The 12851-nt window shown below is 37.1% G+C and overlaps 1 protein-coding gene across 2 annotated transcripts in view; it reads right to left on the minus strand.

Annotated features, from left to right (window-relative positions):
• WWC3 (WWC family member 3) overlaps positions 1–12851 on the minus strand; it is a 61886-nt gene that overhangs the window by 24592 nt on the left and 24443 nt on the right. For both annotated transcript variants that reach the window (XM_010291791.1, XM_010291790.1), the window contains exons 7-8: positions 11367–11440; positions 2085–2327 (exon numbers count right to left, since the gene is read on the minus strand). In XM_010291791.1, the coding sequence (XP_010290093.1) occupies positions 2085–2327; positions 11367–11440 (317 nt within the window). The remainder of the gene's footprint in view (positions 1–2084; positions 2328–11366; positions 11441–12851) is intronic.

Genomic DNA, 12851 nt, shown 5'->3' on the forward strand with positions numbered 1-12851 from the left:
GGGGGGGGGGGAGTCTTTGTTGGCAGTAAAAACATAAATCTCTCAAATTCTTTGGCCTCCAACTTCATCAATTCCTATGCTGGCAAGGGGCTGTAGCGCTATGCTCCAGCAAGCCCACCGCCCTCTGGGGAGGCTCCCTTCATTGCCAGGACAGGGCAGAAGCTGCACGCTCCAGCACATGCAAAACTGTAGCTTTTCTCCTGCTTCTGTGGACCCCAGACCAGCTTAACCAAGTGGTGCAAGGAAGGCTGCAGCTGGGCTATGTAAACTCACATGATAAGGGCACTGCAGTCAAAAGAAAAAGATAAATGGATGCAAGAAACTTAACTGATTCAAAAGCTTGCAGCAGAAAGAAGGGTACCCTCACCCTCTACTTTCAAAAACAAACTTAGGAATCAACACTCCACAGTCATCAATGCTGTAAGGTAGGTACCTACGCTAACAGGCAAGAGATGCCTCCAACTAAGGCTGCCAGCCTCTCTTAACAAAAAAACCCAAAAAACAAACAAACAAAAACAACCCCCACAACCAAAACCAAACACCAAACAAAATTAAAAAAAAGCAAACACCAAGCCCACCTCTATCATACAGGTTTTAAATTAGTTCTGATCTGTGCATAACTCAGTGTCTTTATAACTCAGGAACAGAACAGAACTGGTAATTATTTAAAGAGGAATCATCTTCATATTTCACGATTAGAAAAAAGTGGAAATAGGAAAGCAGAACTAGGAATGACTTTGGTTATTCCCGAGCCTAAAACAAACAAGCAAATAAATTCAGGCTACTAATAATTAAGCTTTCCTCCAATTTGTTATACAAGAATACAGTGCCTTTCAATATTATTCTAACTTCTACTCAACTTATGCTAGCATTTGAAATATCAAGTATCACATTGGAACGCTGGTTTCCACAGCATAAACTACATGGAAAAATAGCCTGGCCTTCTTGCCAACATAGCATGCACTACCTAACATGAGAGCCCAAAAACAACAAATAAAAATTACTACACTGCAGTGTAAAGTGAACTCCCTTTTCTGTCCATTTAAGCTGGAAAGCCAATGTAACAATATTGCAAAAATTGCAAAACATATAACACTGATCTGTAGGTTGGCTATGAATTTGCTATTTATTGCCTGAATTTACTGTCTGAAGTAAGCCTTTTCAAAGGAACTGAAGTTCTCTAAATTTGTATATGGAAGGCACTTCCAAATATTTTTCAAGTGTCTCAAGTATGTAAATCTTAACCTTTACAGAGATCACATTAAAGCTGGTTCATGTAGTTTTCCTCAAGTGTCAAACCTGGGTGTTTACCACTATGTAAGAGACACAAGTCTGGGAAACAAGAACAAGTACTTTCTCGCTTTCACTGGAAGCAGACTATGGTAACACGAAGAGGTTAAGAGGTTTTGTCCATTTCTTTGGCTACAGGAAAAAATAGGCAACTTTGACAGTGTTTCCATTAATATGTGTTGGGGGTTGTTTGTTCTTACATATAAATTAAATACCACATTTTCAAAAATGACTCTGTTTACTACGTTCTCTGAATGTCAGAGTTGGGATGTGCTCCCACTGCTGAAATTGCAAATTAAAAGGGAAACTGCATACAAAAGGCAGTAAAAATATAATCATTTAACTTTCCTGTTGTAAGGCAGAAACCAAATACAGGAAAGGTTCTTTGTCTTGATGCTTTTGGAGATTAGTAATACTCCACTACAAAATAACAGAAAAATCTTTTACTATCCAGGTACTGTTATTCAGGTCTCTATTATCAGACAATACAACTCGGAATTTTTCCAAGCATTTTTTTTGTGACTCTAGTCTGATCTCTTCTCCCTACCCAGATTTTTTAGATGACTGAAAGGAGAACTAATTAGTCAATATCACTCTAACTCTTCTTCAGAAAACTTCAAGACAGACAGAATTAAATAATGGCAGTCAGGAGCATTTTCTCCTTTTCTGAAAGCAAATTACTCTAGGAACATTTTTTTTTTGTTTCTTAAACACAGTGAAATTCCCTACTCTTCCTTTTGAAACTCCCCATATGCATCGTACAGTAGATAAGAAAATGGTTTAAGTTCCCAAACCTTTCTGTGGCCCCATGAGCAGACGTTGCTCGAGCCCGTTGAATTTCATCCTCCAAGCGTCTTTTTTCTTCCTCCAAACGTGCAATGTCTTCTGGGGATCGCCTCTGCTGACTTATGAGCTGCAACTCCTGAAGAAGAGCCTCCTTCTCTTTGATGAGCTGAAGACGGTCCCTGTCCGCTTCAGCCATTCCTGGCCAAGATTCATTGTCTAGCAAGGCCAGCTGCTGTTGTATATTCGAAACTCTTTAATTAAAAAGAGGATAAATGTATTTCAAAATGCAGATGAGACAAAGGTGAAGACAATTAAGAGGAAAAATACCAAAAGCCTGGTGATTTCTGTGACTTTTTTCTCCTAAATTTCGACGCAAGAAAATTTAGAAGAGTTTGGAAGAACTGCAAGTGCTCCTGAGCGTGCAGCTGTATAAGAACTACAGTGCATTTATCTGTCACATAGACAATATCTGTCTTCACAGCTTTGTTATTTTGTAATAAATCAATTCATATTTTAGAGCTCTTGCATTTGCTGCCTGTACAGCTGATTAAGTTAAACATCTTTTCATTTCTCACTTTTCCACTATCAGAGCTTAACTTGGGATTTCAAAAGTGCAGTGAGAAGTTGAAGGGGATGAAGGAGAGATGCTTATCTAGTGACAGTAGGTCCATCTGTTCATGTCCCACCTAGTAGAGGGATGGTTCAAGGGGCTGAAAATATTAGGCAGTCCTGACCGACAACAAAATTTTAAGAATACATAAGCTGTCAGTGAAATAAAAACATAGGTCTGGAAAAAAGATTTACTAGTTACAAAATACAGGTGGCTAGATGGATCCATCATCAAACCAAGCAATTAAATAAGCTAACTTCATTTTTTTTTTGTAGTAAGCTTTATAGCCAAAAGTAGTTTCCTGTATCTCAATACGCTGAACTGCTACATGAAACAATAGTAGTAATAATAATTCCATAGATGACATTTTAAGAAAATGTCCTTCTAAAACCAAATTTTTAACTCTTATAACAAAGGACCCTAAAGCTAGAAATTTCACAAATTATTCTTTTGGAAAAATCAAAGGTATATAAGCATAACAGAGAGAACATTCTTTTACTGCCAGGTATTTATGCTTGTCTTACAATGGGCAACTGAGACACTTCAGAATGTTACAATTAAATGAAAAGTAAGTAAGAGAAAATCTAGCTGATTTTTGAACATTTGAAACTACAGAACTGTACAACACCTCAGTTTCATCTTCACTTTGAAACGGTAGCATTCAAAGTTCAGTGTACAAGATTATGACTCTTTAAATAAATAAATAAATAAATGCACATTTAAAGCCAGCCATAAAAGTGGGATATGAGTTCATTCTTTTGGTAAATTACTCTAAGTAATCTTTTTTCCAAAATATCTGGTAAGAAAGAAAAGATAAAAACAAAGCAAGGTAAGAGAACATAACCAGCAAACAGAAGATCCACAGTGTGATAACATGTGTTTAAGAATAAAAGAAAAGGCATAGACATGACAAAGGTAAGGTTTTCCCCATCTAAAAACAAAACCTCATACAATGTTCATTTCATACTGACATCTGGAAAGCATTTGGCCATCTTATTGTCAGGGGAAGGGAAATAAAGTATAAAATGTAAGTCATTTTGCAATGACTGCATTCATATATGAATAGGAATTTTACTGTGAATTTTGTCAAATAGATATCCCTCTGCCCTCCCCACTCCACTTATAGACTTCATTTACAGCAAGTAAAGAACTTGGGTATTATGTTACACTTCAGTCTAAAGCAGAATACTCTGTCAAGCCCTTCAATACCATTTCCTCCTCCTTGCATTAATAACCAACTTCCTGCCAACAGCCGCTGCAAGCACCATTGTGCATCGATACGTACAGTCTACGCATCTCATGCCTCAGCTATTGTGCACAAATTCCAGCTGCAGCTTCCTGAAGAACACCTTGCCCCATCGACCAGACCTCAGGGCCAGTAAGAGTGAGCGAAGTCAAGACCTCTCCTCTTCCCTACCCAGGCTGCTACGCTGTTAAAAGATTCAGTAAACACTCCCAAAGGTGTATACAGCTTGATGTTCAAGTGCTCAGTGCCAAGTGAAACAAATGGGGACTCAAGGTCCTTTCAACAGAATTACAGAATTCAGGTACAATTGAGTTAGCTTAGCTTGGCAAGCAAGTGTGAATCAGATGAGACCTGGTAATGTATTTGAGTGACCATGTTCATAAACTCTTAAACAGCTTGTGGATGAAAAAAGATGAGATGTGTGTGGTGAATTCTCTTGCTTGTTTTATAAGGTAGCTGAAGGACTGACCCTCTCCTTCATTTTAAGATTTACAATTGTTTTTATAGTTACTTTTCTAATGCAGGGTGAGCTGGTTAAGAGGCTGGCTATAGGAGCAAATAAAAGCTAATGCAGGCAGCAAGAAAAGAGAAGTACCAGCAGGCAAGAGGGGAAGGTGGGATCCCCCCTTCCAGCGGTAGTTAACCACTGAATCCGCTCAGCCGATTTAATTAATTTAGACTCTTGAGTTTGCTGAGAGCACATAACTCCCTTTATGTGTGACATTCCAGTTTAAAGCTTGTTTTTTCTCCTCAATTTCTGTTATGATGATGCTTTGAAAGTAGGAAGTTGTTGTACAGTAACTTAATTATACCATTATTAAAGGGAAAAGTACTGCTGTGGACAAGGTTAGTATCACTGAAGAGTTCCAAAACCTGATTAGGTATTTACTTTGATTCCCTTGACACCCTTAGCATTTCAGCTAGCTCTTCTTGTCTCTACGTCTTCCCTTTAAGCAAAGAAAAACCACTTGCAAAACACTACATAATGCAGGAGCCTGTTGGGAGGGGAACTTCAAGCACCAGTAAGCCAGTTTTCTGCAATCTGTATTTCCTACACATGAACCAAAGTTTTCAGGGAATTTTGTTGCTTGCTTTTCACTGAGGACACCCTCTGTACGGTTAAGTTGTTCCAAAAAGCTACCAGTGACAAAGTTTTTAGAATTTTTCTCCCTGAGTAGAAAACATCTCTCAGGCTTTTATGATCTCATTCAAATCTGAGAAAAGTATCTCAGGAGTCATGTTCAGTTCTGCTAAAAACGTAATAAAAAATCCTCTTAAGCAAGTTCCGTAATTGCAATTTGTCTTCTCCCAACCCAAGTTTTTCTTCCCAAACACAATAAATGCAAAAATAAGCAATTTCACTGTGCTTGTCCATACCAGATTTTATACCTATACAACAAGCCATTGTCACTGCTGGTATGCTACAAAAAAGTGTCTGTTTTGCATTGTCAGACTTAGTGCATGTATTTACCTACCTTAAACACCCACATAAATGAATCAATGACTTGATGTAGATTTAAAGGGGTGGGGAAAAAAAAAAAGATTTAGGCTCCTTTATGAAGTCTCTGTTGTTCAAACACATTTTTCCTTCCTGCTGGGTATTTTTTAAGATACTACTTAGTGTAGTCACTGTAAAAGAGTACTTTTATGTGGCATAATGCCAGATACTGATGTCTCTACTGATACAGCAATTTAACATATTGCTGGGGAAAAAAAAACAGTTAATTTTGAGACATCAGCATTCCAGGCATTTTGCCCATTCCCATCCTTGCATAACAACTGCTGAGGAGCTTGCATTCCACGCTCAAGTAGGTGGTATCAAATGACTGGTTTCCTAGGTAGGTAGACCTATTTGCTGCTTATTTCAGTATTTAAAAACTTCAAATGGAGATGAATATAACCGCTCCCGTTAAGCAGAAAAGCAGGAGGGGCACAGATGGGATGACAAAGGTTTAACCTAGTGTTCTTCAGTAAACACTGATTTGAAATGGCAAACTTGTCCTGAAATGGCCGTATTAATGTAGCTAGAATGATGCCTAGCCCAAGATAATGTAGATAATAGCATGAGGGTGGAGATCAGTACAGCCAGTAGTTTACTACAGGAACTACATCACAGGGGCAAACAAGCATGTATTTTCAGAGTTTACAGCATGCCTGAATCATTATATATCTACACAGACCCCCCTAGACAAAAATAGAGCAACCCTTCTGTCATTGGAAATATCTGGGGAACCTGAAAGATTTTGTTAGTGTCTGGAACCTCATTTTCAAGACTGAACCCAGCACTAATGAAATTATACTGCTGAGCTCAACAACATTTCTTTAGGAGAGGTTATTTATTAAAATATAGCATGAGAAGTGAGATTAAAGTAAAAATCCCTTTTTGTGAGATGAAAGTCTGATTTCCAATTACAATTAACTCCATATTTAGACCATTACTCAGAGATCACTAACAAGGCAGGTGTGTTGGGGAGGGAAATACTCTGAGCAATACAAAGGTCCTAACTCATGCTCATAAAAGGGACAAATTATGGGCATCCTCCAGCTAGCACTTCCTAACCTACAAGCTCTGGTCTTTCTAGCCTAAACAAGTTCTTCGAACTTATTTTGTCTGAATTTTCCAAGAAAAAAAAAACAAACAATATTCCCCTACATTTAAATGCCTAGACTTTTGAGTGATGTATCAGACCACTCTACAGCTAAGGCCTTTGTTACCTGTGGAATGGGAAGAGCAGTGGGGATAAAATAAAGAAAAAAATCCACAGTTATGTTTTGGAGGAGAATGGTGGCTAAGATCATACAAATATGCAGAGACGATCAACATAAATCAGCCCAGCTTATTCTTTTCCTTAGGCTTATAATGGCCTTGTAATTGGACCCAGTTCTCTGCCACTTCAGGTAACAGGAAACTTCTCCCACGTGCAATACCCAGAGGGGGTGGCTGTGGGACTAAGACACATAATGAAGGGTGTAAGAACTCAGTAATTTCTGGTATTTACAGACCCTCTTGAGAGTGGATTACAATTTACATCTAAAGAGGGGAAGGCTAGAGAAAAGGGAAGAAAGAAATTGAAAGAACAAGAAGCTGGGGAACTTGGCCAAATGCTCACAAAATTTCTCCACTGTGTCTACTTTGGCTGTTCCTGCAAGTATGTGCCACTGTGGCTTTGGCGGACAACATGAGTACGCTCTGTAGAATATCCAGCCTGCCTGGCAGCCCAATTCAATAACAAGGAGGTCTTAAATGGCTTAAGACACTAATAAAACCTTTAGAGTCCACTCGCTTTCTGCAGATAAAATTAGGTATTCACCTTTAAGAAAACTGCAAAGTCTGCTAAAACCAATGGAGGAGAAGAATTACTGTTTTCCTCAATTCACAGGTAAGCTGGTATAATGAAAACTTTAAAGACAGTTCAAGAACATGGCTCAGCTCCCTTTATAAACCAAAGAAAAAGTTTTATGTTTAAAAACTGACACTGGGAGATTTAGGTTTAGGTGACATGCCTGAGCCAGGTATTTATGTGACATGAGACAAACTGATTCATCCTAAACCAGATTTTCAGATTAGTTTAGCAGAATAAAGCATACAAATCCACCAAATTTCACTAGAAATTAGGCAATGACACCTTGAAACCTCACTACACATTTAACAGGGAAAATACTTGACTATATTATTGTATCAGTACTGGAATGTTGCTATCAATATCCAACCAACATGTATTTTGTCAGTACAAACTGCACTGACACACTTCTGCTTGTGCCAGTGCTTTAAAAAGTCCAGCTGAAAATTAATGGAAGTAACAAGACAACAAGGTTGCAACAAAGTTCAGCAACCATACTGAAAAGAGAGACATAATATTCTTAAAGGGAATGTGGAAATATTAAGCATAGCTGAGGAGGAGGCTTTTTCAAGGCTAAAATAAATGTGTTGACAGCCACTGTATGATTTAAACAATCAAATTGAAAAATAACATCTTTGAATTCAAATTTACAGAAGACAAAAAAATTACTGCTTTTGCAGCCAAATTAGATAAGCTGGTTGAAGATGTTTGGAAGTATTACATCATTAAAGTCAGCTACCACCAGACTGGATCAAAAAAAAAAAATTAATTTAAAAAAAAAATCCACTGTTAAAAATTTTGGTTCTTCTCATTGGAGAGATCGTTTTTCATCCATCGATTAATACACTTCACAGGATAAGAGGCACTGCAGCAATGACACTTCATGATCATTTGCTAATACACTTCCATGTAGCTGTTACACCGAACTGCACAACTTAAAGAGTTATCAAAGAAAAATAATTTGCTTTTGATTCTTCTTTCTATGAAACAGTCTATTCAGAAAAGTGCTCGAGGGGTACACTCTCCAGTGTGCAAATGCTTTCATGAGAGGTGGTCTCACTGAAATAGCAACTGAAACTAAAAACGGTATTTATCCAGGCAGCTTGGGGCTGTCTGTTCAAAAGGACCGTCCTCCCTCCCTCCTGCTTCTCTGTAGGGCCACACTGACAGATCTGAGAGGAGAAATTTCATGGAAATAAGGTACAGTTTATTTAAAAATAATGGGGAGGAAGAGAAGAGTAAAGAGCAGAAGAAAAGTGCTTGAGCCTCTCTTCAGCATGATTGGCGAGTTAAAAAGTAGAATTTACACGCCTCTTCCCAGAGCCTGGATCAGACACAGGAGAGAGGATCTCTTCCCAAGCGTGCTGAAGATGTCAGAACCCACAGTTCACAACATCTGAAATACCCACAGGAAAAATTAAATTGCAAATTAGCCAACTTCCTTCCAGTGGGAAACTGAAGGCAGGGGGAACAGCTATGTGAATGTCTTAATTTATGCCAAACCACTCAGTAGTTAAGATTTTTGAAGCAGGAATTAAAATCAGATTATCTTTCATGAGGGATGAGAGATATTTTCAGAGTATAAGCCAACTTTTCTGCTATCACTGGGTCTCATCTCCTGAATTCCTCAAGATAGTTCATTCACAAATCCCAACACTGCACTTCCTTGCTCAGACACCATATACAGACATATTTTTATTTTTAAAAACTTCTTCATTACATATAGCAAATATTCTGCTCGTATCTAGAGCTATGTGATCTTCTGTCTAGATTCACAAGAGTGACTAAAATGCAACACACTGCCCTTCAGTTTGTGGGGCTTTTTTCCTGCTTTCATTTAAGGGAAAAGACACTTTTCTCCTACAGCACATTTTGAAAGTCCCCCATTAAAACCTGGAAATAAGATAGTTTGTCTGCTGTACTTATTTGCTGTATGTTTCCACACCCCATTTGACAAGCAAGTAGTCATAATATACTGCTTTACAGTTGTGACATACTGTAGCATTTTAATTTTCTACTTAGTAGATTTTAATCCATCACAGCACATTCCGTCACCCACACTGTGCAGTAACAGTAGATATTCCACCAGCCAAGGGAGAACAAACACAAAGATAATTTAGTGGAGACAAAAGCCCTACAGAAATGCCAGCAAGCTAAGGGGAAGGAATGCATGATAAATGAAGAATGCAACCACAGAGATAACTGGTAGGGGCAATGAGCTTTGTGCAGTTCCACTCAAAAGCTGAAAGCTGATTACTTCCGTACAACATACTAGGTGGAATAAGGCTACTATTTTAAAGCAACTAACATGCTTTTCCTAAATAACAGACCATTATCAGAGCTGCTATCCCAGCACACCAAAACTACCCTTACTGCAATTACTCTTCTCTAGTTGGGAGGTTAGTTACCTGGATTTTCTACACTTAATTAACATCAAACCCCAGCTCACTTCTGATGTTCAGAAATACTGCATTCCATGCATAAACAAATGCTCGGCATTTCCAGCTGAGAAATGCTTCTACTACTAAAAAAACCAAAACAAACCAAAAAAACCAAACCAAACCCCACCACTCCCATCTTTTCCCTGCAATAATACACAAGAAGAGAATTGTTTCAAAAAACACATAGAAAAGGTATGTCAGAAAATGGAACTAAAAACATTTAATACAATCTTCACAGCACCAGTGGCTCTGCTAAACTAAACAGTATAAACCTAAATTCTATTCTCCTTCTTTCAGCAACTGTCACAAACTCCTAAATTATCACTGGACTATTAAGGGTTAAGCCTGTGACTACACAGGACACTGAGGGGTTTTTGGTCTGCCCTTTTTCTGCCCAATTATTTAAACCTTTACTAGGTAATAGTCACTGGTATTCACATACAGTATTTTACAATGCAGACTTACATTCCAGTTACAAATCCTGAAGATTTAACCGTGTATCTCTAAAACGCTTGCACCAATTTAAATTTTTTTTTGAAGCCTGTATTGCATCCTAATGTGGGTAAATTTTCCAAGAACAACAAAATAGCAAATTGACTATAAAGCTTCCAGTCCCTGCCAAGATGACAGCATCATGGTTTCCCCAAAGAAAAAGTCACCGTAATATGAAAAAATATGAGGTAAAAGTATTGATGTTTTTTAACCCTTGTTCTGAGAGATGTAAAAAAACAGCAAAATAGACAAAATTGAAAAGAAAAAAGATCCTAACTTAAAAAAAAATTTAAAACTAAGGTTTTCAAAGATAACTATACCGAATCTTTTAAGTGTCAGTCAATTTTAATGAGAGAATGCTCTATCAGCACAAATTAAAATAATAATAATAGGATAAATTAAAGTGTTCAAATCATCATCTATACCTACACTATTGTCCTGAATGTGTGGCAAATAGTTTGAAAACAATGAGGTTAAATGAGGACTAGTAGTTAGTATGTTAAAAATAGTACTAATTAAGAATAGATAACTTTTACAAAGCCATGAAAAAAACACCGCAAGACTGACCTTCACAGAAGAAATACTTAGGATAAGCATTTAGATTGGAGGACTTAATGAAGAATTAATCTATTTCAAGTAGTATTTTTTTTTAAATGTTATCAGATTTTTTTTTCCAGTCTCAACATTTGGTTTTATGTACCCTTTTGTTCAGCTCTGAACATCTTCATTTATCTCACAAGAAGTCCTGCATTCTTTCTTCCCATCGAGTTCACGACTTCAGTACACTGAACTTAGAACAAGGGTATGCAAAGCTCTGAATGTACTGACAGACCAGGCTGATAAGTGTAAATTTAAAGACTGTTTATATTGAGGTTTGAGAAGAAGGGGGAAAAAAATGTACAGTTCAATTAAGCTACTGAAATTTTGTGTTTATACAAGCGTAGAACAGGGCTGACATTTAGCTTTATCTCTGCAAACAAATATAATAATCCTATAATAAAGCTTTATGTTTACCTAAGCTTTTATTATCTGTGAACTACTCAATATAAGCAAACTAGTCCTCCTAAAGACATTTCAGCTAGGAGGCTGGTTCCAGTTCTACTTTGAAAACTTTAACCACAAGAGTAAAAATAAAAACCAACAAATTTATCTTTAATTACCTTTTCTTGGCCTCTTCATATTGCCAGTTCAGTCTTACTTTGTCTACAAGTCTTGTTTTGTCATCAAACCCAAACTTTTGCAGAGTTGAAGAGCAAGGAGAGGGGGGAAAAAAAGAGAGGGAGAAATGAGATTTTAAAAACACTCTCACAATAAAGAAAGGGATAAATTAGTCTCACTTACTGAACTCACTAAAAAGCCCCAATGCTTTAAGTAGTAACATAAATAAAAATCAATTTTATGCTTTAGAAATACAAAACTGGTTTATTGCTAAAAATACAGATGAATGAGCCCTTTCAGTAAATTACGATCCTGGAAATCAAGGGTAAGCAAATAGAATCATTGATGAACAGTCAAAGCTTTTCAACTTTATCCAAGCCTAAAACACAAAGAGCATTTTTAATTGAATTATTTTACTATTTATTACAGCTATTACATTCCCTGTACTGTGATGTGTTACCCAACACTTAGATCACTAGCGCATTTTAAACACTTATTACAAAACATCACCTGATCCTTGAACCAGTCGTAGAATGCTCATTTATGCTACGATTCCTACTGTATACAGTCCAGCTTCTACAGCAACTTGTCTTTATCTTGGGGTATCAGCAGTTCCCCTCTTCATGAGTCTGCATACAGCCTAATACTTTAAAACCCAAGTCCCTATTTAGGTGCATTGCTGCACCTCTGGACTTCTCATCCAACCGCTGCTTTTACTCTCCATTATCACATGTGTGTAAAAATCCACCTCTTTCTTAACTCACATTCCACTATTAATAATACATAGTGATGTTAATTGTTTTCATGTATTTTATTTTCCTAACAAAAAATCTATACCTGATAAACACAATTTTCAGACTATATTTGGCTTGTCTTGGATGGCACTCAACACATATTGTGAATGGGAAAATGCTGCTATTTTCCTTTTGGTAATTCATTTTGGAATTCAATAATCATATCCACCACCAGTCCGAAAAATGACATCCTAAAGGCACCATCTACCTAACATACTGAAAGACTGCCTTGGTGTTAGCTAAGTTTTCTTAAATGCTTTAGGAGTATAACTTCTTAAAAACACAGATTTCCTCTTCTGTACAGTCCCTCCAGAGACATCCAAGTGGAATGATCCATCAGTGGAAGATGATAATAGAAGAGAAACAGGATGATAAAAGCTTATGATTAATAAGTTATATAGTTCAATAAAAATTTCTAACTGAATGTAGGGTTACCATACAAACTATAGTACTACCAAATTACAAACAGGTTGTCTTCTTGCTTTGCTGTCAATCTTAGCCACAGAAGCAAATGTTTTATTGCTCAAGAACAGCAAGGCTGCCACTGTGCAAGCCAAACCTTTATTATTTGTAATACACAATTTCATTCACACAGAACTACTTCCAAGGAATGATAATATGTTCTTCTCAAATACCACATTTAAAGACACATTTGAGCATAAAGGTATGACAGACTAAACCAGAAGTTTTATT

Source organism: Phaethon lepturus, unplaced genomic scaffold (assembly GCF_000687285.1).
Source record: "Phaethon lepturus isolate BGI_N335 unplaced genomic scaffold, ASM68728v1 scaffold17817, whole genome shotgun sequence".
Lineage (NCBI taxonomy): Eukaryota > Metazoa > Chordata > Aves > Phaethontiformes > Phaethontidae > Phaethon > Phaethon lepturus.